General features: G+C 49.3%; 1 protein-coding gene across 2 annotated transcripts in view; it reads right to left on the bottom strand.

Moving 5' to 3' along the window:
- The window catches only part of GGT1 (gamma-glutamyltransferase 1), a 55,583-nt gene that overhangs the window by 14,375 nt on the left and 14,190 nt on the right, over nucleotides 1–27,018 (bottom strand). The window contains exons 3-4 of one of the 2 annotated variants that reach the window (XM_075854087.1): nucleotides 20,583–20,672; nucleotides 18,148–18,340 (exon numbers count right to left, since the gene is read on the bottom strand). In XM_075854087.1, the coding sequence (XP_075710202.1) occupies nucleotides 18,148–18,340; nucleotides 20,583–20,672 (283 nt within the window). Of the gene's footprint in view, nucleotides 1–18,147; nucleotides 18,341–19,227; nucleotides 19,596–20,582; nucleotides 20,673–27,018 lie in introns of those variants that run through there. The other variant, XM_075854095.1, reaches the window with a different exon arrangement.

Raw genomic sequence — 27,018 nt, 5'->3', positions numbered from 1 at the left:
CTTTATTGGATTCAATGAAAAACAGTTCAAATTACGTCCAAAGAAGTGTCCTGCACTTCTTTGCCGAGGCTGTTATTTTACGCGCCGTCTTTTGACAGCGACGCGTAAAATTACAGGTCGTCGGCACAGTACGTCGGCAAACCCATTCAAATGAATGGGCAGAGGTTTGCCGACGTATTTTCAGGCGTAAATCGAGGGATAATACACCTAGTTTACGCCTGAAAATAGGTCGTGTGAACCCAGCCTATCACTGGTAGGCAACCTATTACGCCTGTGCTTATGTGATGAAGACCAGACAACTGCTGATCTGCCATTTGTCTCCTTGCCGGTAAGAATAAAAAGTGCTTTTCAACTTATTCAGATGACTCCTTCAAACTCATTTAATAAGAATAGAAAATTCTCCTGTCAGCTTCAGGCCCTATTGACTGGCATCTAAGGGGTTAAACTTACGGAGTTCTCTCCAATTTCGGCAGTTGCCATGTGGTTTATACCAGCCATACTCCTGCCACTGATCTTGTGGGTACAGTGGCAGTACCCACGAGATCCGAGTGATGGATATATCCATCACGATGCGGGATTTATCACTCGTTCGTGACGGAGATATATATATATATATATATATATATATACACACACACACACACACACACACTACCGTTCAAAAGTTTAGGGTCACTTAGAAATGTCCTTATTTTTGAAAGAAAAGCACAGTTTTTTTCAATGAAGATAACATTAAATTAATCAGAAATACACTCTATATATTGTTAATGTGCTAAATGACTATTCTAGCCGCAAACGTCTGGTTTTTAATGCAATATCTACATAGGTGTATAGAGGCCCATTTCCAGCAACCATCACTCCAGTGTTCTAATGGTACATTGTGTTTGCTAACTGTGTTAGAAGGCTAATGGATGATTAGAAAACACTTGAAAACCCTTGTGCAATTATGTTAGCACCACTGTCAACAGTTTTGCTGTTTAGAAGAGCTATAAAACTGACCTTCCTTTGAGCTAGTTGAGAAGCTGGAGCATTACATTTGTGGGTTCGATTAAAGTCTCAAAGCTAGAAAAAGTGAGCTTTCATGTGAAACTCGACAGCCTATTCTTGTTCTTAGAAATGAACGCTATTCCATGCGAGAACTTGACAAGAAACTGAAGATTTCCTACAACGGTGTGTACTTCTCCATTCAGAGGACAGCACAAACAGACTCTAAACAGAGTAGAAAGAAGTGGGAGGCCCCGCTGCACAACTGAGCAACAAGACAAGTACATTAGAGCGGCTAGTTTGAGAAATAGACGCCTCACGGGTCCTCAACTGGCAGCTTCATTAAATAGTACCCGCAAAACGCCAGTGTCAACATCTACAGTGAAGAGGTGACTCCGGGATGCTGGCCTTCAGGGCAGAGTGGCAAAGAAAAAGCCATATCTGAGACTGGCTAATAAAAGGAAAAGATTAATATGGGCAAAAGCACACAGACATTGGACAGAGGAAGATTGGAAAAAAGTGTTATGGACAGACGAATCTAAGTTTGAGGTGCTTGGATCACACAGAAGAACATTTGTGAGACGCAGAACAACTGAAAAGATGCTGGAAGAGTGCCTGACGCCATCTGTCAAGCATGGTGGAGGTAATGTGATGGTCTGGGATTGCTTTGGTGCTGCTAAAGTGGGAGATTGGTACAAGGTAAAAGGGATTTTGAATAACGAAGGCTATCATTCCATTTTGCAACACCATGCCATACCCTGTGGACAGCGCTTGATTGGAGCCAATTTCATCCTACAACAGGACAATGACCCAAAGCACACCTCCAAATTATGCAAGAACTATTTAGGGAAGAAGCCGCAGCTGGTATTCTATCTGTAATGGAGTGGCCAGCGCAGTCACCAGATCTCAACCCATAGAGATGTTGTGGGAGCAGCTTGACCGTATGGTACGCAAGAAGTGCCCATCAAGCCAATCCAACTTGTGGGAGGGACTTCTGGAAGCATGGGGTGAAATTTCTCCCGATTTCCTCAGCAAATTAACAGCTAGAATGCCAAAGGTCTGCAATGCTGTAATTGCTGCAAATGGAGCATTCTTTCACGAAAGCAAAGTTTGAAGGAGAAAATTATTATTTCAAATAAAAATCATTATTTCTAACCTTGTCAATGTCTTGACTATATTTTCTAGTCATTTTGCAACTCATTTGATAAATAGAAGTGTGAAAACACAAAATTGTCTGGGTGACCCCAAACTTTTGAACGGTACTGTGTGTGTGTGTGTATATATATATATATATGTATATACACACACACGTATGTATATATATATATGCGTCACTCAACGTTAAGGGGTTAAAGGCCTACTTGTCTCCAAGTCTGTACAGGAATGTTGACATGTGTGATCACAGTTAGTGATTTTAGCACAGTGATGACACTCCGTTTGGATGTTTATAAAAAGAAAAGCACGTGGTGCTTTTGTTTACATTCAGAGTTTGACAGCTCTTGCGCGAATCACGCAGTTCGCACGGAAGTGCTTCCGTGCGACCCGCGTGATTTTCACGCACCCATTGACTGAAAAACGCTGAAATATAGAACATGTCGTGAGTTTTACGCAGCGCACTCACGCTGCGGAAAACTCACGGACTGTCTGCACTGCCCCATAGAGTAATATAGGTGCGTACGACACGCGTGAAAAGCACGCGCGTTGCACGCGCGTATATTACGTTCGTGTAAATGATGCCTAAATGCGCAAGATTTGTGAAACATTTTATTTTCATGGAATTGCAATTTGAATTAAAATATGTTTATACCCTTAGGGTATGTTCACACGCACGGTTTTCAGACGTAATTTGGGCATTTTACGCCTCGAATTACGCCTGAAAAAACGGCTCCATTACGCCTACAAACATCTGCCCATTGCTTTCAATGGGTTTTACGATGTTCTGTTCAGACGAGGTGTCATTTTTTACGCGCGGCTGTCAAAAGACGGCGCGTAAAAAGACGACCGTGTCAAAGAAGTGCACGTCACTTCTTGGGACGTTTTTGGAGCAGTTTTTCATTGACTCCATTGAAAAACAGCTCTAATAACGTCCGTAAAATACGCTGCGAAAAACGGGAGTTGTTAAAAAACGTCTGAAAATCAGGAGCCGTTTTCAGGCGAAAACAGCTCTGTAATTTCAGACGCATTTTGCTACTGCGTGTGAACATACCCTTAAAGGGGCATTCTGACTATAGACATTTATGCCACATCTACAGGATTCCTCTGTCTGGCAATACAAAGTGGCCAGCTGCAGCTGCAAAAAAGAGGAGACAATGTGGAGAACTGGCCATACATACAGTATGTTGATTTCTCTCGATTGTAGTCTATGGGCGTTACGCAAACAGCTGGTGTGCTTGCTCGCCTTTTTCCGTAATGCCCATAGGCTTTATAGACACATTTATGGTCATTTAATGTATTCCTAATAAACTTAAATGTGTTTGTGTTACGTTGTCTATCCAGATGTGCATGTCCGTACACACCCGCTTTCCTGAACCCGTCAGTCCCGCGGACCTGACAGATTCAGGTCTTAGCCCTTATTCACACGACAGGGTTTCCTGGCCGGGTAACGGCCGTTCATAAATCGGCCGTCACACGTCTGCATTAGGAACAATAGACCCCTAATGGGGCTATTCACACGACCGATTTTTTTGACGGCCCGGGAAACCTGGCCGTCAAAAAATGGGACATGCCCTATTTTCGGCCGTTTACCCGGCCGCCCGGCTCCCATAGAAGTCTATGGGGCCGGGTAATACACGGCCATCACCGGAATGTGTCCCGAGTGACGGAAGTGTCTTCCGTCACTCGCGCTCTCTCTCCTCCTCCTCCTCCTCCTCCTCCTCACAGTGCAGAGTGCATGTGAGGAGGAGGAGGGTCTTTTTTTGCTCCCTGTAGGAGTCGGAATCCCCAATCCCCAGCCGGGCATTGGGGATTCCGCTACAGGAGAAGTGAGTGACTACGCTGTCCATATATGGACACAGCGACGTCACTCACTTCTGAAGCGGAATTCCTGACCCCGTGGCTGGGATTCCGCCACAGGAGAAGTGAGTGACTACACTGTCCATATATGGACACAGCGAAGTCACTCACTTCTGAAGCGGAATCCCCGACCCAGTGGCAGGGAACTCCGCTACAGGAGAAATGAGTGACTACACTGTCCATATATGGACAAAGTGACGTCACTCACTTCTGAAGCAGAATCCCCAAGCCTGTGGTGGGGGATTCCGCTACAGAAGAAGTGAGTGACAACACTGTCCATATATGGACACAGTGACGTCACTCCCTTCTGAAACGGAATCCCCGGGTCGGGGATTCCTCTCCAGGAGAAGTCAGTGACAACACTGTCCATATATGGACACAGTGACGTCACTCCCTTCTGAAACGGAATCCCCGGGTCGGGGATTCCTCTCCAGGAGAAGTCAGTGACGGCACTGTCCATATATGGACATTGAAGTGAGTGACTTCTCCTGGAAGGAAGGGGGGGGGGGGTGGGTGCAACCTACAGGGGGCTGTGTGGCATTACCTACAGGGGACTTGGTGGCATTACATACAGGGAGCTGGGTGGCATTACCTACAAAGGGCTGTGTGTCATTACCTACAGGGGACTTGGTGGCATTACATACAGGGAGCTGGGTGGCATTACCTTCAGGGTGCTGGGTGCCATTACCTGCCGGGGGCTGGGTGCCATTACCTGCCGGGGGCTGGGTGGCATTACCTGCCGGGAGCTCGGTGGCATTACCTGCAGGGGGCTGGGTGGCATTACCTGCAGGGGGCTGGGTGGCATTACCTGCAGCGGGCTGTGTGGCATTACCTGCCGGGGGCTGCGTGGCATTACCTGCAGGGGGCTGGGTGGCATTACATACAGGGGGCTGGGTGGCATTACCTACAGGGGGCTGGGTGGCATTACCTACCAGGGGGGCTGTGGCATTACCTACAAAGGGCTGTGTGTGGCAACAAATTTAAATGAAATTCATCTGATTTTAAAACGGACAGGGAAAAAAACCGGATGCAAAACGGGTCAAAATCGGCCGTTAAAAACGGCAACACGGCCCGGAACGGATGCAAACCAGCCTTAGCCCTTATTCACACGACAGGGTTTCCCGGCCAGGTGACGGCCATTCATAAAACGGCCGTCACCCAGCTGCAGTAGGAACAATAGACCCCTAATGGGGCTATTCACACGACCGATTTTTTGACGGCCCGGGAAACCTGACCGTCAAAAAATGGGACATGTCCTATTTTCGGCCGTTTACCCGGCCACCCGGCTCCCATAGAAGTCTATGGGGCCGGGTAATACACGGCCATCACCGGAATGTGTCCCGAGTGATGGCCATGTATTCCGTCGCTCGCTCCCTCCTCACAGCGCAGAGTGCATGTGAGGAGGAGTTTATGCCATTCTGACGAATGGCTGTACGCTGGAGGCAAGTTTATACACTGTGTGGCAGGGCCGGGGTGTACAGCAGGTGGAAGGGAGCACTGCGCTGGCTCCCTTCCCCTGCTTGTTTTAAAAGCGCCCTGTCCCGGCGACACCTTCCATGGCCGAAGTAGCAATGCCACTATAGCAGAGCAGGGAGGTATCTCCCTGCTCTGCTATGTGTTAGCCCCACTTTAGCTCCCTGAAGGAGCGGAATACCTGTGTGTTCGGGGATTCCGCTCCTGGACAGAGCGCTTGATGTCTCTGTCCTTATCTGGGCAGTGACATCAGGGGAAACTCCTGAAGCGGAATCCCCGAACACTCTGTGACCGGGGATTCCACACCAGGAGAAGCTGTAATGGCAGGAAGGAGGTGAAGGGAACAAGTGAGCCCTAATCTACCCACCGCCCTGTCCCTGCCTACTTGCAACGACCCGCCCTAGGCGACGGGGTACAACTTGGCGGCGGTCCCTACGCTGTCTAAGTGCAAGGGAGACAAACAGGGAACACGCAAGGGAATACAGTAGCCCACGGAACGCCACGAGGAAACGGAGCGGTGAATGAGCCAGTCAGGATCAGGAAGTAGTGGAGTATACAAACGGGAGCACGGAGCAGAAGCAAGCCAGGGGCAGAGCAACGCAGGATAAACGGAACTGAAGCAAGGCAGAAGCACGGCAGAAGCAGGCTGGAGCAAGGCAGCAGTGGGGCCAGGAATCCAAAAAGAATAACAAGCAAGGAGGAAGAGAAAACGGCAGGTATAAATGGACAGGGGGCGGAGCTAACTCTGACTGACCAGGCCGCGATAGGCTCTCCCACTCCTGAGCCTGCCACCCTGATTGGTGGGAGCAGGGGTCAGTCTCAGAGGTCTGGCCTCAGGTGTCGACTGATTAATCCTGGGAGTATACCCAGATGTAGTGCCTGGCAGATCCTTTACAGTACTCCCCCTTTTATGAGGGGCCACCGGACCCTTACTAAGAGGACCCGGTTTAGTGGGGAAGAGAAGGTGGAACCTCCTTATCAATACCCCAGCGTGAACATCTCGAGCAGGTACCCAAGTCCTCTCCTCCGGCCCGTATCCTCTCCAATGGACCAGGTACTGGAGGGAGCCCTGGATCATCCTACTGTCCACAATCTTGGCCACCTCGAATTCCACCCCCTCAGGGGTGAGAACGGGAACAGGAGGTTTCCTCGAGGGGGACCAGGACGGGGAGCAGCGTTTCAGGAGGGAGGCATGGAAGACGTCGTGTATGCGAAAGGATGGGGGCAGCTCCAGACGGAAGGATACAGGGTTGAGGACTTCAATGACCTTATAAGGTCCAATAAATCGGGGAGCAAACTTCCTGGACGGGACCTTAAGGCGCAAGTTCCTCGACGACAACCACACCAGATCCCCGACGACAAACCGGGGGTTAGCAGAACGTCTACAATCAGCCTGAATCTTTTGTACGCTCTGGGACGCCTCTAGGTTCTTCTGAACCTGGGCCCAGACTGTGCACAGTTCCCGATGAACGTCCTCTACCTCGGGATTATTGGAACAACCAGGGGAAACGGAGGAGAACCTAGGATTAAACCCGAAATTACAGAAAAACGGGGAGAGTCTGCAACTCTCCCGGAAGGAGAGAAAAGTCTTACGGTCCCCTGAGAACCGGTCAGGTAACTGGAGGTTGGGTTCTAAAGGTGAGGTGAGGGGTACTACAAAGGCAGCGTCAGACTGATTGACCCTCTGAGCCAGGGCTTGGACCTGTAGGGAGAGGCCCTGCATCTGCTGGGTCAGGGTCTCAAGGGGGTCCATGATAGCGTCAGCGTAGAAGAAATGGTAGACTAGGTAAGGGCTTGTTATTATGTAATGGCAGGAAGGAGGTGAAGGGAACAAGTGAGCCCTAATCTACCCACCGCCCTGTCCCTGCCTACTTGCAACGACCCGTCCTAGGCGACGGGGTACAACTTGGCGGCGGTCCCTACGCTGTCTAAGTGCAAGGGAGACAAACAGGGAACACGCAAGGGAATACAGTAGCCCACGGAACGCCGCGAGGAAACGGAGCGGTGAATGAGCCAGTCAGGATCAGGAAGTAGTGGAGTATACAAACGGGAGCACGGAGCAGAAGCAAGCCAGGGGCAGAGCAACGCAGGATAAACGGAACTGAAGCAAGGCAGAAGCACGGCAGAAGCAGGCTGGAGCAAGGCAGCAGTGGGGCCAGGAATCCAAAAAGAATAACAAGCAAGGAGGAAGAGAAAACGGCAGGTATAAATGGACAGGGGGCGGAGCTAACTCTGACTGACCAGGCCGAGATAGGCTCTCCCACTCATGAGCCTGCCACCCTGATTGGTGGGAGCAGGTGTCAGTCTCAGAGGTCTGGCCTCAGGTGTCGACTGATTAATCCTGGGAGTATACCCAGATGTAGTGCCTGGCAGATCCTTTACAGAAGCCAGTAACGTTCAGTGTCCATAAATGGACACAGACGACAGGGGCTTTTCCTGAAGTGGAATCACCGGCCACATGGGGATTCCCCTTCAGGAGTTGCCCCTGATGTCACTGTCCAGATATGCCCGGCCCGGAACGGATGCAAAACGAATGCAAACCGGCCGGGAACAATTTTATCGGCCGACACTCTGGCTCGGGCGGGACCATGTCGTGTGAATAAGGCATTATTCACACGACAGGGTCTGAGTGTCGGCCGATAAAAACGGACATTTTGTGCCGTTTTTTCCCGCCCGTTTTGCATCCGTTCCGATTCCGTTCCCGGCAGTGTTGCCGTTTTTAACGGCCGATTTTGACCCGTTTTGCATCCGTTTCCTTCCCTGTCCGTTTTAAAATCGGATGAATTTCATTTAAATTTATTGCCAAACACAGCTCTCTGTAGATAATGCCACAGCCCCCCTGGTAGGTAATGCCACCCAGCCCCCTGTAGGTAATGCCACCCAGCCCCCTGCCTCTAGGTTCTTCTGAACCTGGGCCCAGACTGTGCACAGTTCCCGATGAACGTCCTCTACCTCGGGATTATTGGAACAACCAGGGGAAACGGAGGAGAACCTAGGATTAAACCCGAAATTACAGAAAAACGGGGAGACCCCTGACGAGTTACTGACCCGGTTATTCAGGGAAAATTCGGCGAGGGGAAGGAATGAGACCCAATCAAATTGACAGTCAGAAATGAAACACCTTAAATATTGTTCCAGGGATTGGTTAGTCCTTTCCGTTTGGCCATTAGTTTCGGGATGGAAGGCGGAGGAGAAGGATAGATCAATCTCCAACTTTTTACAAAAAGCTCTCCAAAATAAGGAAACAAATTGTACCCCTCTGTCCGAAACTATATTGACCGGGGCCCCGTGGAGACGCAGAATGTGTTTCACAAACAAAGAAGCTAACGTCTTGGCGTTAGGTAGTTTAAGGGGCACAAAGTGGCACATCTTGCTGAAGCGGTCTACTACCACCCACACCACCGACTTGCCCTGAGATGGAGGCAAATCGGTGATAAAATCCATGGAGATATGGGTCCAAGGTCTCTGGGGAATGGGCAAGGAACGTAGTAAGCCCACAGGTCGGGACCTAGGGGTCTTGGACCTAGCACAGACCTCACAAGCGGCGACGTAAGCCCTAACGTCTTTAGGCAACCCAGGCCACCAATAGTTTCTGGTAATGAGGAGTTTGGTACCCAAGATGGCAGGATGACCAGATAGAGCGGAGTCATTAGTTTTCCCTGAGTACCCTTAGCCGGTATTGCAGGGGGACAAACAGTTTGTCCCCAGGGAGGTTCCCGGGAGCTGAACCTTGATCAGCCGCGATGTCAGAGGCTAAGTCAGAATCAGTGGCAGAAACAATTATACCAGGGGGTAAAATACAAGCAGGATCCTTCTCAGAATGAGGATTAGCCATGAAACTACGTGACAGTGCATCAGCCTTAATATTTTTGGACCCAGCCCTATAGGTAACCAAGAAATTAAATCTGGTAAAGAACAGTGCCCAACGAGCTTGTCTAGGATTAAGCCTCCGGGCAGATTCTAGGAAAACCAGATTCTTGTGGTCAGTAAGGACCGTTACCTGGTGTCTGGCCCCCTCCAAGAAGTGACGCCACTCTTCAAAAGCCCATTTAATGGCTAAAAGTTCGCGGTTGCCAATATCATAGTTACACTCCGTGGGCGAAAACTTCCTAGAGAAGTAAGCACAGGGGCGGAGATGGGTGAGGGAGCTGGTACCCTGGGACAAGACGGCCCCCACTCCCACCTCGGATGCGTCAACCTCCACAATAAATGGCTCCCTTTGGTTGGGCTGAACCAGCATGGGGGCCGAGATAAAGCACTTCTTGAGGGTCTCAAAAGCCTGGACGGCCTCAGGGGGCCAATGGAGGACATCAGCACCCTTGCGAGTGAGGTCCGTAAGAGGCTTAGCGACGACCGAGAAGTTGGCAATAAATCTCCTGTAATAGTTAGCGAACCCCAAAAAACGCTGTAGCGCCTTCAGGGAGGCAGGTTGGACCCATTCCGCCACAGCCTGAACCTTGGCAGGGTCCATGCGGAATTCATGAGGAGTGAGGATTTGACCTAAAAATGGTATCTCCTGTACCCCAAACACACATTTTTCGAACTTCGCAAAGAGATTATTTTCCCGAAGGACCTGGAGGACCTTCCTGACATGCTCCACGTGGGAGGACCAGTCCTTGGAAAACACCAGTATGTCATCAAGGTACACTACAAGAAAATTTCCCAGGTAATCTCTCAGAATTTCATTAATAAAATTCTGGAAGACGGCAGGGGCATTACACAACCCAAAGGGCATGACTAGGTATTCGAAATGACCTTCGGGCGTGTTGAACGCAGTTTTCCACTCATCCCCCTCTTTGATGCGGATAAGGTTATATGCCCCCCGTAGATCGAACTTAGAGAACCATTGGGCCCCCTGAACCTGATTAAAAAGATCCGGAATCAAAGGAAGGGGATACTGGTTCCTTACTGTGACCTTATTCAAGTTCCGATAATCAATGCACGGCCTAAGACCACCATCCTTCTTCCCCACGAAAAGAAGCCAGCACCTACAGGAGAAGTCGAGGGGCGAATGAAACCCTTGGCCAGGCATTCTTGGATATACTCCCTCATAGCTTTACGTTCAGGACATGAAAGATTAAATATCCTCCCCTTAGGAAGCTTGGCACCAGGCACCAAATCGATGGCGCAATCGTAATCTCTATGAGGGGGCAACACCTCGGAGGCCTCCTTAGAAAACACATCAGCGAAGTCCTGAACAAACTCAGGAAGCGAGTTTACCTCCTCCCGGGGAGAAATAGAGTTAACCGAAAGACATGACATCAGGCAATCACTACCCCATTTGGTGAGATCCCCAGTATTCCAATCAAACGTGGGATTATGCAGCTGCAACCAGGGAAGACCTAATACCAGATCGGACGATAATCCCTGCATCACCAGTACAGAGCACTGCTCCAAATGCATGGAGCCAACACGGAGTTCAAAAACAGGAGTATGCTGAGTAAAATAACCATTAGCAAGAGGAGTGGAGTCGATACCTACTACAGGGATAGGATAAATTAAATCAATAAATGGCATTTTTAGAGACATAGCAAATTCCACAGACATGATATTAGCAGATGAGCCCGAATCCACGAAGGCACTGCCAGTGGCAGACCGGCCAGCAAACGAGACCTGAAAGGGAAGCAAAATCTTATTGCGTTTAGTATTAACGGGAAATACCTGTGCGCCCAAGTGACCTCCCCGATGATCACTTAGGCGCGGAAGTTTTCCGGCTGCTTATTCTTGCGCCTGGGACAGGTGTTCAGTAGATGCTTGTCGTCCCCACAATAGAAGCAGAGACCATTCTTCCTGCGAAACTCTCTACGTTGTCGAGGGGACATGGAGGCCCCGAGTTGCATAGGTACCTCCGAGTCCTCCGTGGAAGAGCGAGGAGACGGGACCTCGGGGGGAATCGCAGGGCAGTCAGAGGGGAAAACATTGAAACGTTCAAGCTGACGTTCCCTGAGACGTCGGTCAAGTCGTACTGCTAGGGCCATAACCTGGTCTAGGGAGTCAGAAGAGGGGTAGCTAACCAGCAGATCCTTCAGGGCGTCAGATAATCCTAACCTAAACTGGCACTTTAGGGCCGGGTCGTTCCACCGAGAAGCTACGCACCACTTTCTAAAATCAGAACAGTATTCCTCAACAGGTCTCCCACCCTGACGTAAGGTCACCAGCTGACTCTCGGCTAAGGCAGTCCTGTCAGTCTCGTCGTAAATGAGACCGAGGGCAGAGAAAAACCGATCAACGGAGGAAAGTTCAGGGGCGTCAGGAGCCAAGGAGAAGGCCCACTCTTGGGGCCCTTCCTGGAGTCGGGATATAATGATACCCACCCGCTGGTTCTCGGAACCTGAGGAGTGAGGTCTTAGGCGGAAATAAAGTCTGCAACTCTCCCGGAAGGAGAGAAAAGTCTTACGGTCCCCTGAGAACCGGTCAGGTAACTTGAGGTTGGGTTCTAAAGGTGAGGTGAGGGGTACTACAAAGGCAGCGTCAGACTGATTGACCCTCTGAGCCAGGGCTTGGACCTGTAGGGAGAGGCCCTGCATCTGCTGGGTCAGGGTCTCAAGGGGGTCCATGATAGCGTCAGCGTAGAAGAAATGGTAGACTAGGTAAGGGCTTGTTATTATGTAATGGCAGGAAGGAGGTGAAGGGAACAAGTGAGCCCTAATCTACCCACCGCCCTGTCCCTGCCTACTTGCAACGACCCGTCCTAGGCGACGGGGTACAACTTGGCGGCGGTCCCTACGCTGTCTAAGTGCAAGGGAGACAAACAGGGAACACGCAAGGGAATACAGTAGCCCACGGAACGCCGCGAGGAAACGGAGCGGTGAATGAGCCAGTCAGGATCAGGAAGTAGTGGAGTATACAAACGGGAGCACGGAGCAGAAGCAAGCCAGGGGCAGAGCAACGCAGGATAAACGGAACTGAAGCAAGGCAGAAGCACGGCAGAAGCAGGCTGGAGCAAGGCAGCAGTGGGGCCAGGAATCCAAAAAGAATAACAAGCAAGGAGGAAGAGAAAACGGCAGGTATAAATGGACAGGGGGCGGAGCTAACTCTGACTGACCAGGCCGAGATAGGCTCTCCCACTCATGAGCCTGCCACCCTGATTGGTGGGAGCAGGTGTCAGTCTCAGAGGTCTGGCCTCAGGTGTCGACTGATTAATCCTGGGAGTATACCCAGATGTAGTGCCTGGCAGATCCTTTACAGAAGCCAGTAACGTTCAGTGTCCATAAATGGACACAGACGACAGGGGCTTTTCCTGAAGTGGAATCACCGGCCACATGGGGATTCCCCTTCAGGAGTTGCCCCTGATGTCACTGTCCAGATATGCCCGGCCCGGAACGGATGCAAAACGAATGCAAACCGGCCGGGAACAATTTTATCGGCCGACACTCTGGCTCGGGCGGGACCATGTCGTGTGAATAAGGCATTATTCACACGACAGGGTCTGAGTGTCGGCCGATAAAAACGGACATTTTGTGCCGTTTTTTCCCGCCCGTTTTGCATCCGTTCCGATTCCGTTCCCGGCAGTGTTGCCGTTTTTAACGGCCGATTTTGACCCGTTTTGCATCCGTTTCCTTCCCTGTCCGTTTTAAAATCGGATGAATTTCATTTAAATTTATTGCCAAACACAGCTCTCTGTAGATAATGCCACAGCCCCCCTGGTAGGTAATGCCACCCAGCCCCCTGTAGGTAATGCCACCCAGCCCCCTGCAGGTAAAGCCACCCAGCCCCCTGCAGGTAATGCCACCCAGCCCCCTGTATGTAATGCCAGCCAGCCCCCTGCAGGTAATGCCACCCAGCCCCCTGCAGGTAATGCCATCCATTCCCTGGCAGGTATTGCCACCCAGCCCCCTGTATGTAATGCCATCCAGCGCTCTGCAAGTAATGCCACCCAGCCCCCTGCATGAATGCCACCCAGCCCCCTGTAGGTAATGCCACACAGCCCCCTGTAGGTTGCACCCCCCCTCCTTCCAGGAGAAGTCACTGACTTCAATATCCATATATGGACAGTGTAGTCACTCACTTCTCCTGTAGCGGAATCCCTGGCCACAGGGTCGGGGATTCCGCTTCAGAAGTGAGTGACGTCGCTGTGTCCATATATGGACAGTGTAGTCACTCACTTCTCCTGTAGCGGAATCCCTGGCCACAGGGTCGGGGATTCCGCTTCACAAGTGAGTGATGTCGCTGTGTCCATATATGGACAGTGTAGTCACTCACTTCTCCTGTAGCGGAATCCCCAATCCCCGGCCGGGGATTGGGGATTCCGACTCCTACAGGGAGCTAAAAAAGACCCTCCTCCTCACATGCACTCTGCACTGTGAGGAGGAGAGAGAGCGCGAGCGACGGAAGGCACGGCTGTCACTCGGGACACATTCCGGTGATGGCCGTGTATTACCCGGCCCCATAGACTTCTACGGGTAAACGGATGAAAATAGGGCATGTCTCATTTTTTGACGGCCAGGTTTCCCGGGCCGTCAAAAAAATCGGTCGTGTAAATAGCCCCATTAGGGGTCTATTGTTCCTACTGCAGCCGCGTGACATCCGCTTTAGGAACGGCCGTCACCAGGCCGGAAAAACCCTGTCGTGTGAATAAGGGCTTAGCAAGCTGCTTTCTGTCGCGGTCACTGTTTACCAATTTTTTTTTAGAATAAAATCCCAAACTCTTGTATTAGCTCTCCACAATGCTGCACTAATATACATCTGTGCTCTAATCTCTGTTTACGAACCCACCTGGGCTCTTTGTTCAGACAATGACCTACAACTCTTATTCTCCCTTATGTCTGCAGCACTTCTCCCCTGCTGCACCCATTCTCCCTGCTGTGGACCATCATTCTTGCTCCTATCATTCAATGTTTTAAGTGTGCAGTGAAAACTAATTTCTTCAAGGAGACCTATGTCACATAACAATAGTTCATGGCCCATTCACAACCTAAGCTGGCCACAAATATCTCCACTCCTCTATGCCCTCTAACTAGCTGGAACATCACTCTGCACCTTATATCCCTGTTGGCTCATAATACTGGATGGGTGGCAGGTTCTTGCAGCTTTATTCACATTCCCCTTGCCAACACAATTGGCAGGTCCCCTGGACACATTTAGCACACCTTGCCCTTATTGTGTCACTCTACACATTCCATTTACATTGTAAGCTCTTATGGGCAGGGACCTCTCTATTTTTGTCTCATTGTTTGTTCACTTATTTTGATTATTTGTCATTTTACTTGTGTGTTATTTCACCAGTTGTAAAGTGCTGCAGAATATGGTGCTTTGTATATAAAGATTATTATTCTATATGCGCTGCAATAAGCACTTCATTGGTTTCAACAAGTATATCATGCTATCTATCATCCCGTCACTTGAGGCTCCTGGGCCCAAATGCAGGCTCTAAGAACGCCCCCACCCAACCATGTGCCATTTAAAATACTAGTGTCTTCTAATGTGCCAGAAGGGCCTTTAGGTGCAATGTGAATGATTTGCTCTATGCCTAATTAACTCTCATATAAATCCACATAATAACAAATGTAACAGAATAACGGTGCAGTCACACGCAACAGATTTTGTTGCAGAAATTCTGCAACTGAGAATCGGTTTCATTGATCCGGATGGGGTTGTTTCTGTAGCAGGTGCATGACTTTCTGCAAGTTACATGCAGATGAGAGGAACTGATTTTCAGTCACAGAACTTTCTGCAACAAAATCTGCTGTGTGTGACTGCACCCCAAGGCCGGGTTCCCACGGGTCAGATACGCTGCGTAAAAACTGTGCAGCGTATTCGACCTTGAACCCACAATACAGTCCGTCCGAAAAACCGCACCACAAAGCAGTGGGAAGAAAATGCTCATACTTACCTAGGCCGTTGTTACGGCGACGCGTCCCACCTGTGCAGTCTGGTCCGGCCTCTCTGGACGACGCTGCAGCCCATGTGACCGCTGCAGCCGGTGATTGGCTGCAGCAGCAGTCACATGGGATTTAACGTCATCCTAGGAGGCCGGCCCTATGACGTCATCCAGGCCGGCCTCCTGGGATGACATTTCATCCCATATGACCACCGCTACAGCCGGTGATTGGACTGGATGAAGAAACACAGACTTTTGCAGCGTAATCTCTGCAAATATGCCACAAAAGTCGCAACACTTGGCTTTCTGTTGCGGGTCTTGCATCCCCATTGAATTTAATGGGGAAAACCTGCAACAGAAAATCAACTAAAATGCAGCATAATTTGACATGCTGCGGATTTAAATTCTGCACCGCAGGTCAATTTATTAACGTTTACGCTACATTTTTTTTTCATAGTGTGGGCATGATATTTTGTAAATCTCATTCACTTTACTGCTACTGTATATGCTGCGGAATTTCTGCACAGAAATCCATTGCGGAAATATCGCAGCGTTTACGCTATGTGGGAACCCGGCCTTAGGGTACAAACCTGTGCAGTGCAGGGAATTCTGCCCGAAAAACCGTACCAAATTGTGGAGCAGTTCTTCAGACGGCATGTCCGCTGCAGAAATCCGGCAAGAATATAAAAACAGAAAAATGTATACCGTGTTGCGACTTTTGCGGCGGAAACGCTGCAATTCCACCGCAAAAATCGTAAGAGAAAAAAAAATCAGCTATTTTTTATTTGAAATTAATAAAAAAAAGCTTATACTTACTCCCTGCCGTAGTCCTAGCGACGCAATCCTTTATTCTGAGCGTAGCCCGGCCTCCTTGGATGACAATGTAGTCCATGTAACTGCTGCAGCCTTTGATTGGCTGCAGAGGTCACAAGGGATGAAATGTCATCCCATATGAACAATGCTTTCCCATATACCCCATTAGAATAAAAGCAGAGAGCCCCTGCAAAGAGCAACTCCCACTGTGAAAGACTTGGCGCCAACTTGTATTAGTTGCTTGGACAGGAATAATTAGAGCCGAAGCAGCTGCTATGGAGCCCAGAGGTTGAAAGGACCCACTCAAGTGCAAGCAACATTGTTTCTTCTTGTGGGCTAGTGGCTTTCTGCTATCTAGAATGGCTATGTGGGTTCTCTTATAGATGGCGCAATTATCAATACCTTAAATTATTGCTATTCATGCTTCTGTTTTAGATTTCCTGTCTCAAAGTGGTGAGAGTCCATTTAGTTTGCTCTGGGTCCCAATAAATTCTACACCCCTGGTCGGTCACCCTTTAATTTGAATTGGTGTCATGTAATATTTTATTTCCCCTGGAGCAGCAAATGTGTAGGTTACATAGTCACAGCAGCCATACCCATCATGATCTATATATTTCTTGCTAAAGCATGGCAAAAGAAAATATGAAAAAGTCTACACAAGCTATTTTTTTTATTTTTTTTTGCAGTGCCATCAAAGAATAACTTACATTACAGTATTAGGCCTGATTCACACGAGCGCTGCGCATCTCGTACATGAAAAACTGCAGTATTTCACGTCCAAGGTGCATCCATGCTCAGCGCTGCGGGATCGCGATGTCACGCATCCCCCATAGTTGAGAGTCTATGGAGGGATGCGTGATGCGCGGAAAGAACGGACATGTCTGATTTTCGCACGGACCCTTCACGCGGTCCGTTGAAACAACGGCTGTGTGAACAGCCACATTGAATTACATAGGTCCGTGGAACGGCCGCTGTTTCAATATCATAGTTGCCAACAGTACCAAATTTGTTGGGAGTGTCCCGAATTTACAGAGACAATCCCGGAAAATTACGGTCCCGGTCCGCTCCCTGCTCTGCCACTAGGCTGGGATACCATGTCGGCACGATGACATCACTGGATTGCGCCGACCTATGAAAGGTTCCTGTCTCAGCACCTCATAGGCTGTAGTACATGAAGCTCAGCTATGTTCTTTGCGGGAATGGGGCTAGGTGAGCAAAAGGTTTAATTTGTTTGTTTGTTTGTTTGGGTGGTACCCAGGCACTATCTATAGGGGGGGGGGGTGGCACTATCTACAGAGGGCTGTGTTTGGCACTATCTAAAAAGGGGATGTGTGCCACTATCTACAGGGGGCCGGGTTTGATTTCTTTTTACACTTTTACAAAATAAAACCACTTTTTGTAGAAAAAAAACTTTTTTCTCTGTGCTCTTTTAATAAACTTTATTTTTATTTAAATATATTTTTAGACACCCTAGGGGACTTCACAAACGATTTGCTGATCTCTTATATAATACTTTGGTATACTTAGCACACCAAAGCATTACTGCCTGTCAGTGTAAAACTTTTAGGCTTTCAGCCGTGGAAAGCCTGGGGGCCTTTGTTAGACTCCCGGCTGCTATGGTAACGCATTGGCGGCTCGTGATCGCATTAGTGGTGATTGGTGACAGAGGAAACTTCCTGCCTTTGTCAAGCCACTTAGATGCCACGGTCGCTATTGAACATGGAATTTAAGGGGTTAATAATGCAGGATCTAAGTTATCTCCATTCCCGCCATTGCAGAGGGATCACGGCTGTCAGTCAACGCTGGGCTCCCACGGATACAGCTTCCGTGTGCCTGCGCCATCACTATGACATAACTGTACGTCATGGTGGTTTAATGCAAGCCAATCCATTATGTACAGTTACGTCACCATGGCTTAACGGGTTAAGCTTTCCAGGATTCTATGTGTACTGACAAAGGCCTCGGTAGTGCACACTACCAATATTCAAGGGTACGGAAGAAACATGAGCCAATAGTTAATGGTGACAAAATTTGTAATTTCTTACCAAAGTGACTTGTCTTGTTCAATAATGGCCTTGGTTGAATCAAGACCCTGGGACATACCCAGGCCAACAGGAAATCCCTCACGTGCTAACTTAATGCTTGGTTCAAATAGGTGTTTCCATGGTAACTTGCCATGCCGTTGGTGTGCTATTTGGTATCCTCGGATCTCCCCTGGCACTGCTATAGACAATCCCCCTGTAGAAAATATTGTTAATAATAGCAGTAGTTAAAAGACAGACAAGAAAAGAAAGAACGATAAATATTAGGGGTTATTGCCCATGACAACCAATCAGGTACTTGAAATTTGACTCATTATTTTTTTGGCACTACTACTATTTTTACAAGCTTATCTTTAAATACCTACGACTCCTTCCTTTATCTCTAGTTGAACTTGATGACCTGATTTCTTAATATACCATACAAACTATATACCAAATAGATTTGTGGATAATACTTTAAACGAACACTATAATATTTTCCTGTAAACGTGTTTATATTTAGCTTGTGAGAATACCAACTGTGCACAAATGGTTAAACTAATAGCATTCTATGATTCTGTGGCACAATGACCGCCATACATTCCCCGCCATCGGACATAAAAACATATTCACATAGGGCCAACCCTATGCTTGTGACTATTGGAAAAGAATCCTACGGTTGTTAATAATAATCATACGTATATTTACCACGAACAGGGTTTTTGATAAAAGACATTCCCTCAAGTCATGATACATAATGAAGGTGTAATGTCCGTCGCTCCGGTCCCAAGAAGAGGGGGCGTAAGAGGGGGGATACTGTAATGTCCGTGGCTGCGGGCTGTCAGCTCCAGCCTCCCGCTGACAGCCGCAGCCACGAGTCGGCAAGCGCTGGCCCCAGCCTCCTCCTCAGGAGACGCCAGCGCTTGCATCCACTCACCTCCGCCGGAGCCCGCAGGGTGCGTGCGCACGCTCGTCCCCGCTCTTAAAGGGGCAGCGCGCGCACCGGACATCTTGAACGACCTTTGATGCCTGAGCATTGTTCGTTTTCCCAGTCTGTCTTGCAAATGGTCCCTTAGTGTTTCCCGTTCCTGTTGTTACCCGTACCTTGTTCCCCGTTCCTGTTTCCCGTGCTTTGCCCTAGTATCAAGTCATGCTACGTCCGGTGTCATCTGCCACGTCCTGTGTCATCTGCCACGTCCTGTGTCATCCGCCACGTCCGGAGGAATCCGCCACGTCCGGAGGAATCCGCCACATCCTGTGTTATCTGCCACGTCTGGCGGAACTTGCGGCTCCTGTGTCATCCGCCACGTTTGGCGCCATCTGCTGCACCCATCTCATCTGTGCCAGAGCTGCGGCCACCATCTGGACTATTCAGGTACCCTTGTGCGGGACATTGTATTTCAGGGGTGTCCTGTTGTTTGGCCAGCTGCCTCCCCGCTGCGGCGGTACGGCCTAGTGGGTCCACTAACCCGCTCCGTGACAGAAGGGATATTCAATACGATCCGATACAGGATCAGATAACAGCATTTAGGTAAGATACAATTACAATCTGGCAAAACCTTTTATTTATTGAACAGCTTTTAAAGATATCCAAACTTTCCTTCATATCATGTCATTGTGTACCATGCTGCATTAACTAATTGTTTTCCTATTTCCAATACAGTGGTTTTACTGTGCATCAAGATCATCATTTTACAAGTCCTACACATTTGCGACAAAAATTAATTAGTCACCAAGCACTTGTCAACATTTATAGTAACGAAGCATCTATTGCAGATTTTAGTTTTGGGTTGGATCAAAGGTTAAAGAGGTATTCCCATAACATTCCAACCTCTGGAAGCCCTGCCGCTCGCGAGAAGGAAGGGGCAGAAGTGCTGGTTTTGCGCTGCGGTCCCCTCACAGTTTTTCTTTCTACAGAGTTTCTGGCCACACGCTGTGCAGGGAACTGAATCACAATCAAGTGTATGGAACTGTGCAGGGAACTGCACACATTCAAGTGTATGGAACTGTGCAGGGAACTGCACCACATTCAAGTGTATGGGACTGTGCAGCAGTTCCCTGCACAGATGGTTGGTTTCATGCTGCTTTTATGTCATGGTCATGGTTATATAAAATGTTCACCAGCTCATTCTAGCTTTTTAAGGTCATGTTGTATGAATCACGTTGTATGTGAAGTTGTAGATGGGATACACTGAGATTCACCCCACCTCTTCAGGTTTTGGATACTAAGAGACTTGTCCTTTAAACTCTCACTTCAAGTTTCCACCTGTGCCAACTTTTATGGTTGGGAGAGGGTATAATTCATAGAAGGAAACAATAAAGACATTCGTCTTTATTTGTAATAACTGATTACGAGTCTAATATAAAGTGTTCTAGTTTTAATGCACTTACTTTGTACAGGAAAATATTATATTTCACAATATGTCAAGTGAAACGACTTAAGGACTTTGTCAGTTTACCTTTTTGAGATAACTCAGTACTGTTCCCAAACATTCCCTCTGTGGCATTCATCGGGGCAGTTTCACGAGCATTTACCACCTCAGCCTTTCCTGCAGGAAAAAAAAAAAAATGATAAAATCAATTGAGGCCTCCATTTCAAAGTATAGTATATGTACATTATACCAGGTAGTAATCCTATATACTGGATATGTATAAGTAATTATGCACATGGCAGAGCAGTGTGCCCAAGGCTTTACCACAACACATTCAATCCCCTGTGGCTTCTGGAAAATAATAGGTGTGCTATATGGCATGCAATGGAGCATGCCATGATTTTTTTCTCTCCAAATGAATTCTAAGGCAAATAGAGGGAGAGAAATGCCCCATACACTTCTATGGGTTCCCTATTACGACTCTGTACAACAAGGTCGCTGTAATACGTCCATGTGCATTAGGTCAAGAGTCAGTTGTAACGGTTTCTCGACTGTTGCAGTGAATGTGACTTGTGGGCAAGTGGGTTTTTTTTTATTTTTAATTCACGTCTTTTTAATATGTTGACAAGGAACAGTTGCATAAAAGTCTTGTGTAATAACAAGATGAAGACATAAATGCACTGCACTCATCCTTTTAGACATTCAATCACATCTTTTTATTCAACGAATGAGGCAGGTAAAAACAGGAGACCAGCGGAAAGCAGTCGGCCTATGGCCGTTTCACTTACTCGAGATGCTTCCAAGAGGCCTTGAGGCCTGACTTTCAAAGGCCATAACTTTTTTTATTTTTCCTTCGACATAGCAGTATTAATAACGTTTTTTCCATGACAAGTTTTTACCTGCACCATTTATTTTACCATAAAATGTACTGGAAAAGATTTTTTGTGGGGTGGGATTAAAAGAAAAAAAAAAGATTTTTTTTACGGCATGGTAAATTTTTCTGTGTGTGCAGTTCAATGCAATTACATCGCTACCAAATTTTATATAAAGAACGGTATGAAGGCTTTTTATTTGAGGGGCGAACTATAGTTTTTATCAGTAGAATTATGTACCATTGGTACATACAACTTTTTGATCACTTTTTATTACATTTTTCATGGGAATGAAGGTGACCAAAAATTTTTAAGCAATCAACCTGCAGGTTAAATAAGGTTATATTAGAATAGTTTGGAATAAAGGACGTTGAAATATTAGTTCTGTTTCTTTTTCTGTTTTTTACATTACTTTAGAAGAAAATTGGGCAAAGTTTTTTTTAACATTTAATATTAAGTATAGTACAAAAAAAATATTTTTAATTATTTTATTGCAGAATATTGTGATTTTTACCGGCTCTATATGTTTCAGGCAGGGCTTAAAGTCTAGAACCACTGCTCCATTCAAAAGCCTCCACTGCGATCGCTGCAATCATGCAGTGAGGAGAAATGGGGTCTGGACTCCCATTCTAGATATCAGTGGGGGTCCCAGTGGTGGGACCCGCAGCGATCATACATTTATCACATATCCTGTGGATAGGTGACAAATGTTAATTGTGAGACAACCCGCCGACTGCAGGGAATGAGGGGAGGCCGCCATGACAGGATAGGAGGGAACAGGTGAGGAAGGGGTTAAGGGTACTTGCAGGGAGTGAAGGGGAGTGGATTGGAAGGGAGGAGGGAGGGGGTGTGAGTCTCAGGCTTCCCGCTGTTTTCCTCAGTGCGAGGGAGACAGCGGGAGGTGAAACAACACAGGAGTAGCAGCAGCAGCAGCTTCGTGTGTTTTACTTACCTGCTCGTGGGAGATGGCATCGTTCAGTGAGCTGGTGGAGCGTCTCCGGGTGGCAGCTGATTGTCAGGATGCCGGCTGGTTCGAGGAGCAGGTGACGAGACATGTGGGGCTGACTGTGCCCCAGGCTGCTGGGCCCCGGCGCTCTCATCGCGCGGTGTCCAGGGAGGGGGGAGGGGCGGCTTCTTCTCTGTCGTCCCCGGTAGTTCTGGACTTGAACTTAGTCAGCCCTCTGCTGCTCAGCCCTCCAGATAGTGGAGTGATCATGCCCGAGGTCGTTTCGCCGGAGGTAGTGCCTGCTCGCAGGTCACGGCGTGCACGACCCCCAGCGAGACTTAGCCCGGACGAAATCCCGCGGGTACGGCGCCGCAGGGGAAGCCCCTCCAGGGTCTCTGCAGGCCGGTCTCCAGGGAGAGCTGCTTCCCCTCGGGGGTCCCGGCCTGGCAGAAATCCCCAGCCGTGGCGGTGCTTGGCAGTTAGGGGGGGGGTTGGCTCCTGGCTTCTCCAATACCCCCCCATCTGGTGTGGTGCAGGATGCGGGGATGTCGGCAGCCCCGCCTGGTGAAGTGCCAATCAGGGGGCTGGCTGCTTCGAGGTCTGAGTCCGGAAGAATGGCGAGTCCAATGGGCCGTGGAGTGCGGTCTGAGCTATGGATACCGCATAACGGGCAGCAGGTGGCTGGCCCTATCAGCGTCAGAGCTACTATGGAGGCCGGCCCTTCGGGACAGTCTGGTCGGGGATCTCCGTGCTCGCATTGTCGGTGCGGGCAGCGGTCGCAGACGACGGGTGACGTGGACGAAGGAGACGTGGTTGAGGATTGGCGTGTGCAAGTTCGTCCAGCTGGCGGGATCACAGCGCCTGAGCAGCCAGGTGGGTGTTCTTCTTCTTTCTCTTCTCTTACTCCGCGCATGTTGGGGGGCGCGGGGGATGCGGCGGGTTCTGGGGCTGTCGTCGGGTCTTCTGGGGGAGGTGGTAGCGGTCTCGATGACTTAGTGGGATGCTTGCGCGAGCTGGTCAACAGATTAGATAGGTCGCAGGCCCCGGTATCGGCGGGGGTGTCCTCGGTTGCGGTTTGGTCGGCGCCGCCGTTGGTAGGGCAGCCTCAAGATAGGGTGCAAGTGGGGGGCTCGGCGGGGGCGGTGACTCTGTCGGTGCAGACAGACGGGGCTCAAGAGGGTGACAGGGTGCGGTTGGATGATAGAGCAAGAGGTGAGGTTTATGTCTGTTTTGAGAGCCCGTTGGGGGCGCATTTAAAACAGGAAGTTCGGGAGCGTATTTGGAAGGACGAATATGTGGAGATATTTTCTCTCCTTCCGTTGGTAAAATTTTATCTGGATAAAGGGAAGAGGGATGAGCGTAAGAAGGAAGAGGAGGAACGTCGGCGTTATCGGCTCATTCCGCAAACGTTTGTGAATTGGCTGCAGGCCTTTGCGATCTTGGCTAGTGTTGTTGGGGAAAAGGCGCCGTAAAATTGTTCCGCGCTTTTTTGTTATATGGATGCTATCGGTGAGGCGCATCGTGCGTATGGCGGTATGGCTTGGCTGCGTTATGATGAGCAATTTCGGCAGCGGAAGGCGGAGCGGCCCAGCATTAGATGGGATCAGAAAGATATCGCATTGTGGTTGAGGGTGACTGCTCCGGTTAAGCCGGGACAGTCCTTTCCAGGGAGCGGAGGGTCTGCAGGGCAGGTCGGTCAAGGTTCCAGTTCAAAACTCGGTTTCTGCTGGCAGTTTAACGACGGCCAGTGTAAATTTGGGGCAGCGTGCAAGTTCAAGCACAGGTGTTCCCATTGCAGCGGGTCATCTCATGGCGCATCGAAGTGTTTGCGAAAAGGCAAGAAGGGAGGTGGAACAGGGGGTTCAGCTGGTCAAGGGGGTGACGCCGGTGAAGCTGGAAAGGATGGCCCACTTTCTAAGTAGATATCCGGATAGGGATGGGGCGCAATTGATTGCGGATGGGTTTAGCATGGGCTTTGTAATTCCTTCTCCTCCTTATGAGATTCCAGTGACTCGTCGGAATCTCCAGTCTGCTTACCAGCATGCCGGGGTGGTGACTGAAAAACTTTGTAAAGAAGTGGGTTTGGGTCGCATGGCTGGGCCTTTTGTGGAACCACCTGTGTCGGATCTTGTTGTTTCCCCATTGGGTGTGGTGCCGAAGCGTGAGCCGAACAAGTTTCGGTTGATACATCATCTTTCTTTTCCCCGGGGTGCATCGGTTAATGATGGTATTGATCCGGTGTTGTGTTCGGTGGTGTACATGTCGTTTGATAAGGCGGTGGTATTGGTTCGGGAAGTGGGTGCAGGTGCTTTGTTGGCAAAAACTGATATTGAGGCGGCTTTTCGGTTACTGCCGGTTCATCCCAAGAGTCAACGGTTGTTGGGTTGTTTTTGGGAGGGGGAATTTTTTGTGGATCGTTGTTTGCCGATGGGTTGTTCCCTGTCTTGCGCCTATTTTGAGGCATTTAGTTCATTTTTGGAATGGGCAATTCCGGACGTCGCAGGTGTGAATTCAGTTATTCACTACCTTGATGATTTTTTTATGTGTTGGCCCGGCAGATCGGCGGTGTGTGCCAATATTTTGTTTGCATTGCAAGGAGTCATGAAGGAGTTTGGAGTTCCGCTGGCTCCTGACAAAACGGAGGGGCCTGTTACGGTTATTCGTTTTTTTAGGCATCGAAATCGACTCGGTTTTAATGGAATGCAGGCTTCCGGAGGATAAGTTGGTGGCCCTTCGTTTGGAGGTTCAGGCGTTGTCTCGGCTTAAAAAGGTCACATTACACAGTCTGCAGTCGTTGTTAGGGAAGTTAAACTTTGCGTGTCGGATCATGCCTATGGGCAGGGTGTTCAGTAGGCGTTTGGCGGCGGCGACTGCGGGTGTGGTGGCACCGCATCACTTTGTCAGATTGAGAGGGGAGCATCGGGCCGACTTGGAAGTGTGGCATCGGTTTTTGGGACAGTACAACGGCCGGTCCTTGTGGATGGCTGGGGCTTTAGATTCCGTGGATATGGACTGGTTTACAGATGCGGCTGGAGGGGGCGGTTTTGGGGCCTATTGTGGTGGCCAGTGGTGTGCTGGGGGGTGGCCGGTTAGCTGGGTGGAAAACGGTCTGACGAAAAACCTGGCCCTACTCGAGCTATTTCCCATCGTGGTCGCTGTAACCATTTGGGGGGATAGGCTCAGGGACAAGAAGATTCGTTTTCACTGTGATAACCTGGGGGTGGTGGTTTTGGCTATCAATAACATCTCGGCGTCCTCTCCTCCGGTGGTGCAACTGTTGCGGCATTTGGTGCTGGTTTGTCTGTCATTTAATGCTTGCGTGGTGGCTGTGCATGTGCCGGGGGTTGAAAATTGTGTTGCTGATGCCCTTTCTCGCTCACAGTGGGATCGTTTTTGTCAGCTGGCGCCGGGAGCGGATCGGATCGGCATGGGGTGCCCGGATCATCTTTGGGAGTTGGTTTCTCTGCGGCAGGAGCATTGATTGAGCGATCCTTGGCAAGTTCTACGTGGGCAGCATATAGGGCTGGCTGGGCTCAATGGGAGCTTTGGTTGAGAGGTTTGGGTGACATCCGGTCAGACCGGGACAGGCTGGTGGCCTTTTTGTATTGGTTGGGGGATGCGTATGAGTCTGGTGTGTCTGTAGCTAAAGTGATTAAGTTTGTGTCCGCTGTGGCGTTTGGCTTGAAATTGCATGGCGAAAAAGACGTGACCAAGGAATTTTTGGCAATTCAAGCTTTAAAAGGTATTCGCAGGGGGAGAGGGTCGGTAGATCGGCGGCAGCCAGTTTCTTTGCCTGTTGGGGACGGCGGCGGATGTGGTTTGTAGTTCGGCCTTTGAAGTCCGGTTGTTTCGCTTGGCTTTTTAGTTAGCCTTTTTTGGGGCTTTTAGAGTGGGTGAATTGGTGTCGCCGAGTGGGTTGCGTGTGGGGGGATTGAGCCAAGAGGATGTGGAGTTGTTTGCCGATAGAGTGGAGATATTGCTGCGCAGGTCAAAAACTGACACGGCGGGTAAGGGGACGCGCATTGTGTTGTTTGCTATCAGGGGCTCGGCGGTGTGTCCGGTACAGTGTATGTCTGCTTTTGGGGTACAGGTGGGGGTAACGGGGGTTCCGTTATTGCGGCATGAAGACGGGTCCTTTTTATCCAGATTCCAATTTGGTGCAGTGTTTAAGCGCTGTTTGCTGGCAATTGGGTTGCAGTCAGCTGAGTATTCTTCCCATTCGTTTCGTATTGGCGCAGCAACTGAGGCGGTGCGATGGGGTTTGGATGAGGCTGGGGTCAGACGTATTGGGAGATGGGAGTCTAACCGTTTCCGCACTTATGTTCGGCCTCATTTGCGGTCAGACTGTTAAAAGGCTGCTAGGAAGTATGTTGTGCTCGTGGAAGATGGAGTGCGAATGGGATTTGTAAGATGTGTGTGTTTCTTTCTTTCGCAGGTTCGCGTCCTTTGCTGGTGTGGCTCTTGGGGCACTCCTTTGTGTATTGGGGCGCATTACGGGCGGTGGTTCGCCCGGATGATCGACAACTGAGGATTCCGCGGGAGGATGCTATCCTGCATTGGCTGGGTTTCCGGGGAATGGTTTGATCCAGGGTGTTACCAGAGTTTCAAGTGTATACGCAGCTAGACCAGGTTCCCGAGATTTTAGTTTTGCATGTTGGGGGGAATGATTTGAGTGTGCGCCCTTTTCGTGATTTGGTGAGGGATA

Source organism: Rhinoderma darwinii, chromosome 1, assembly GCF_050947455.1.
Source record: "Rhinoderma darwinii isolate aRhiDar2 chromosome 1, aRhiDar2.hap1, whole genome shotgun sequence".
In the NCBI taxonomy this organism is placed as follows: Eukaryota; Metazoa; Chordata; class Amphibia; order Anura; family Rhinodermatidae; genus Rhinoderma; species Rhinoderma darwinii.
The sequence above is the reverse complement of the archived record's forward strand: the minus strand, read 5'-3'. Positions and strand labels throughout refer to the sequence as shown.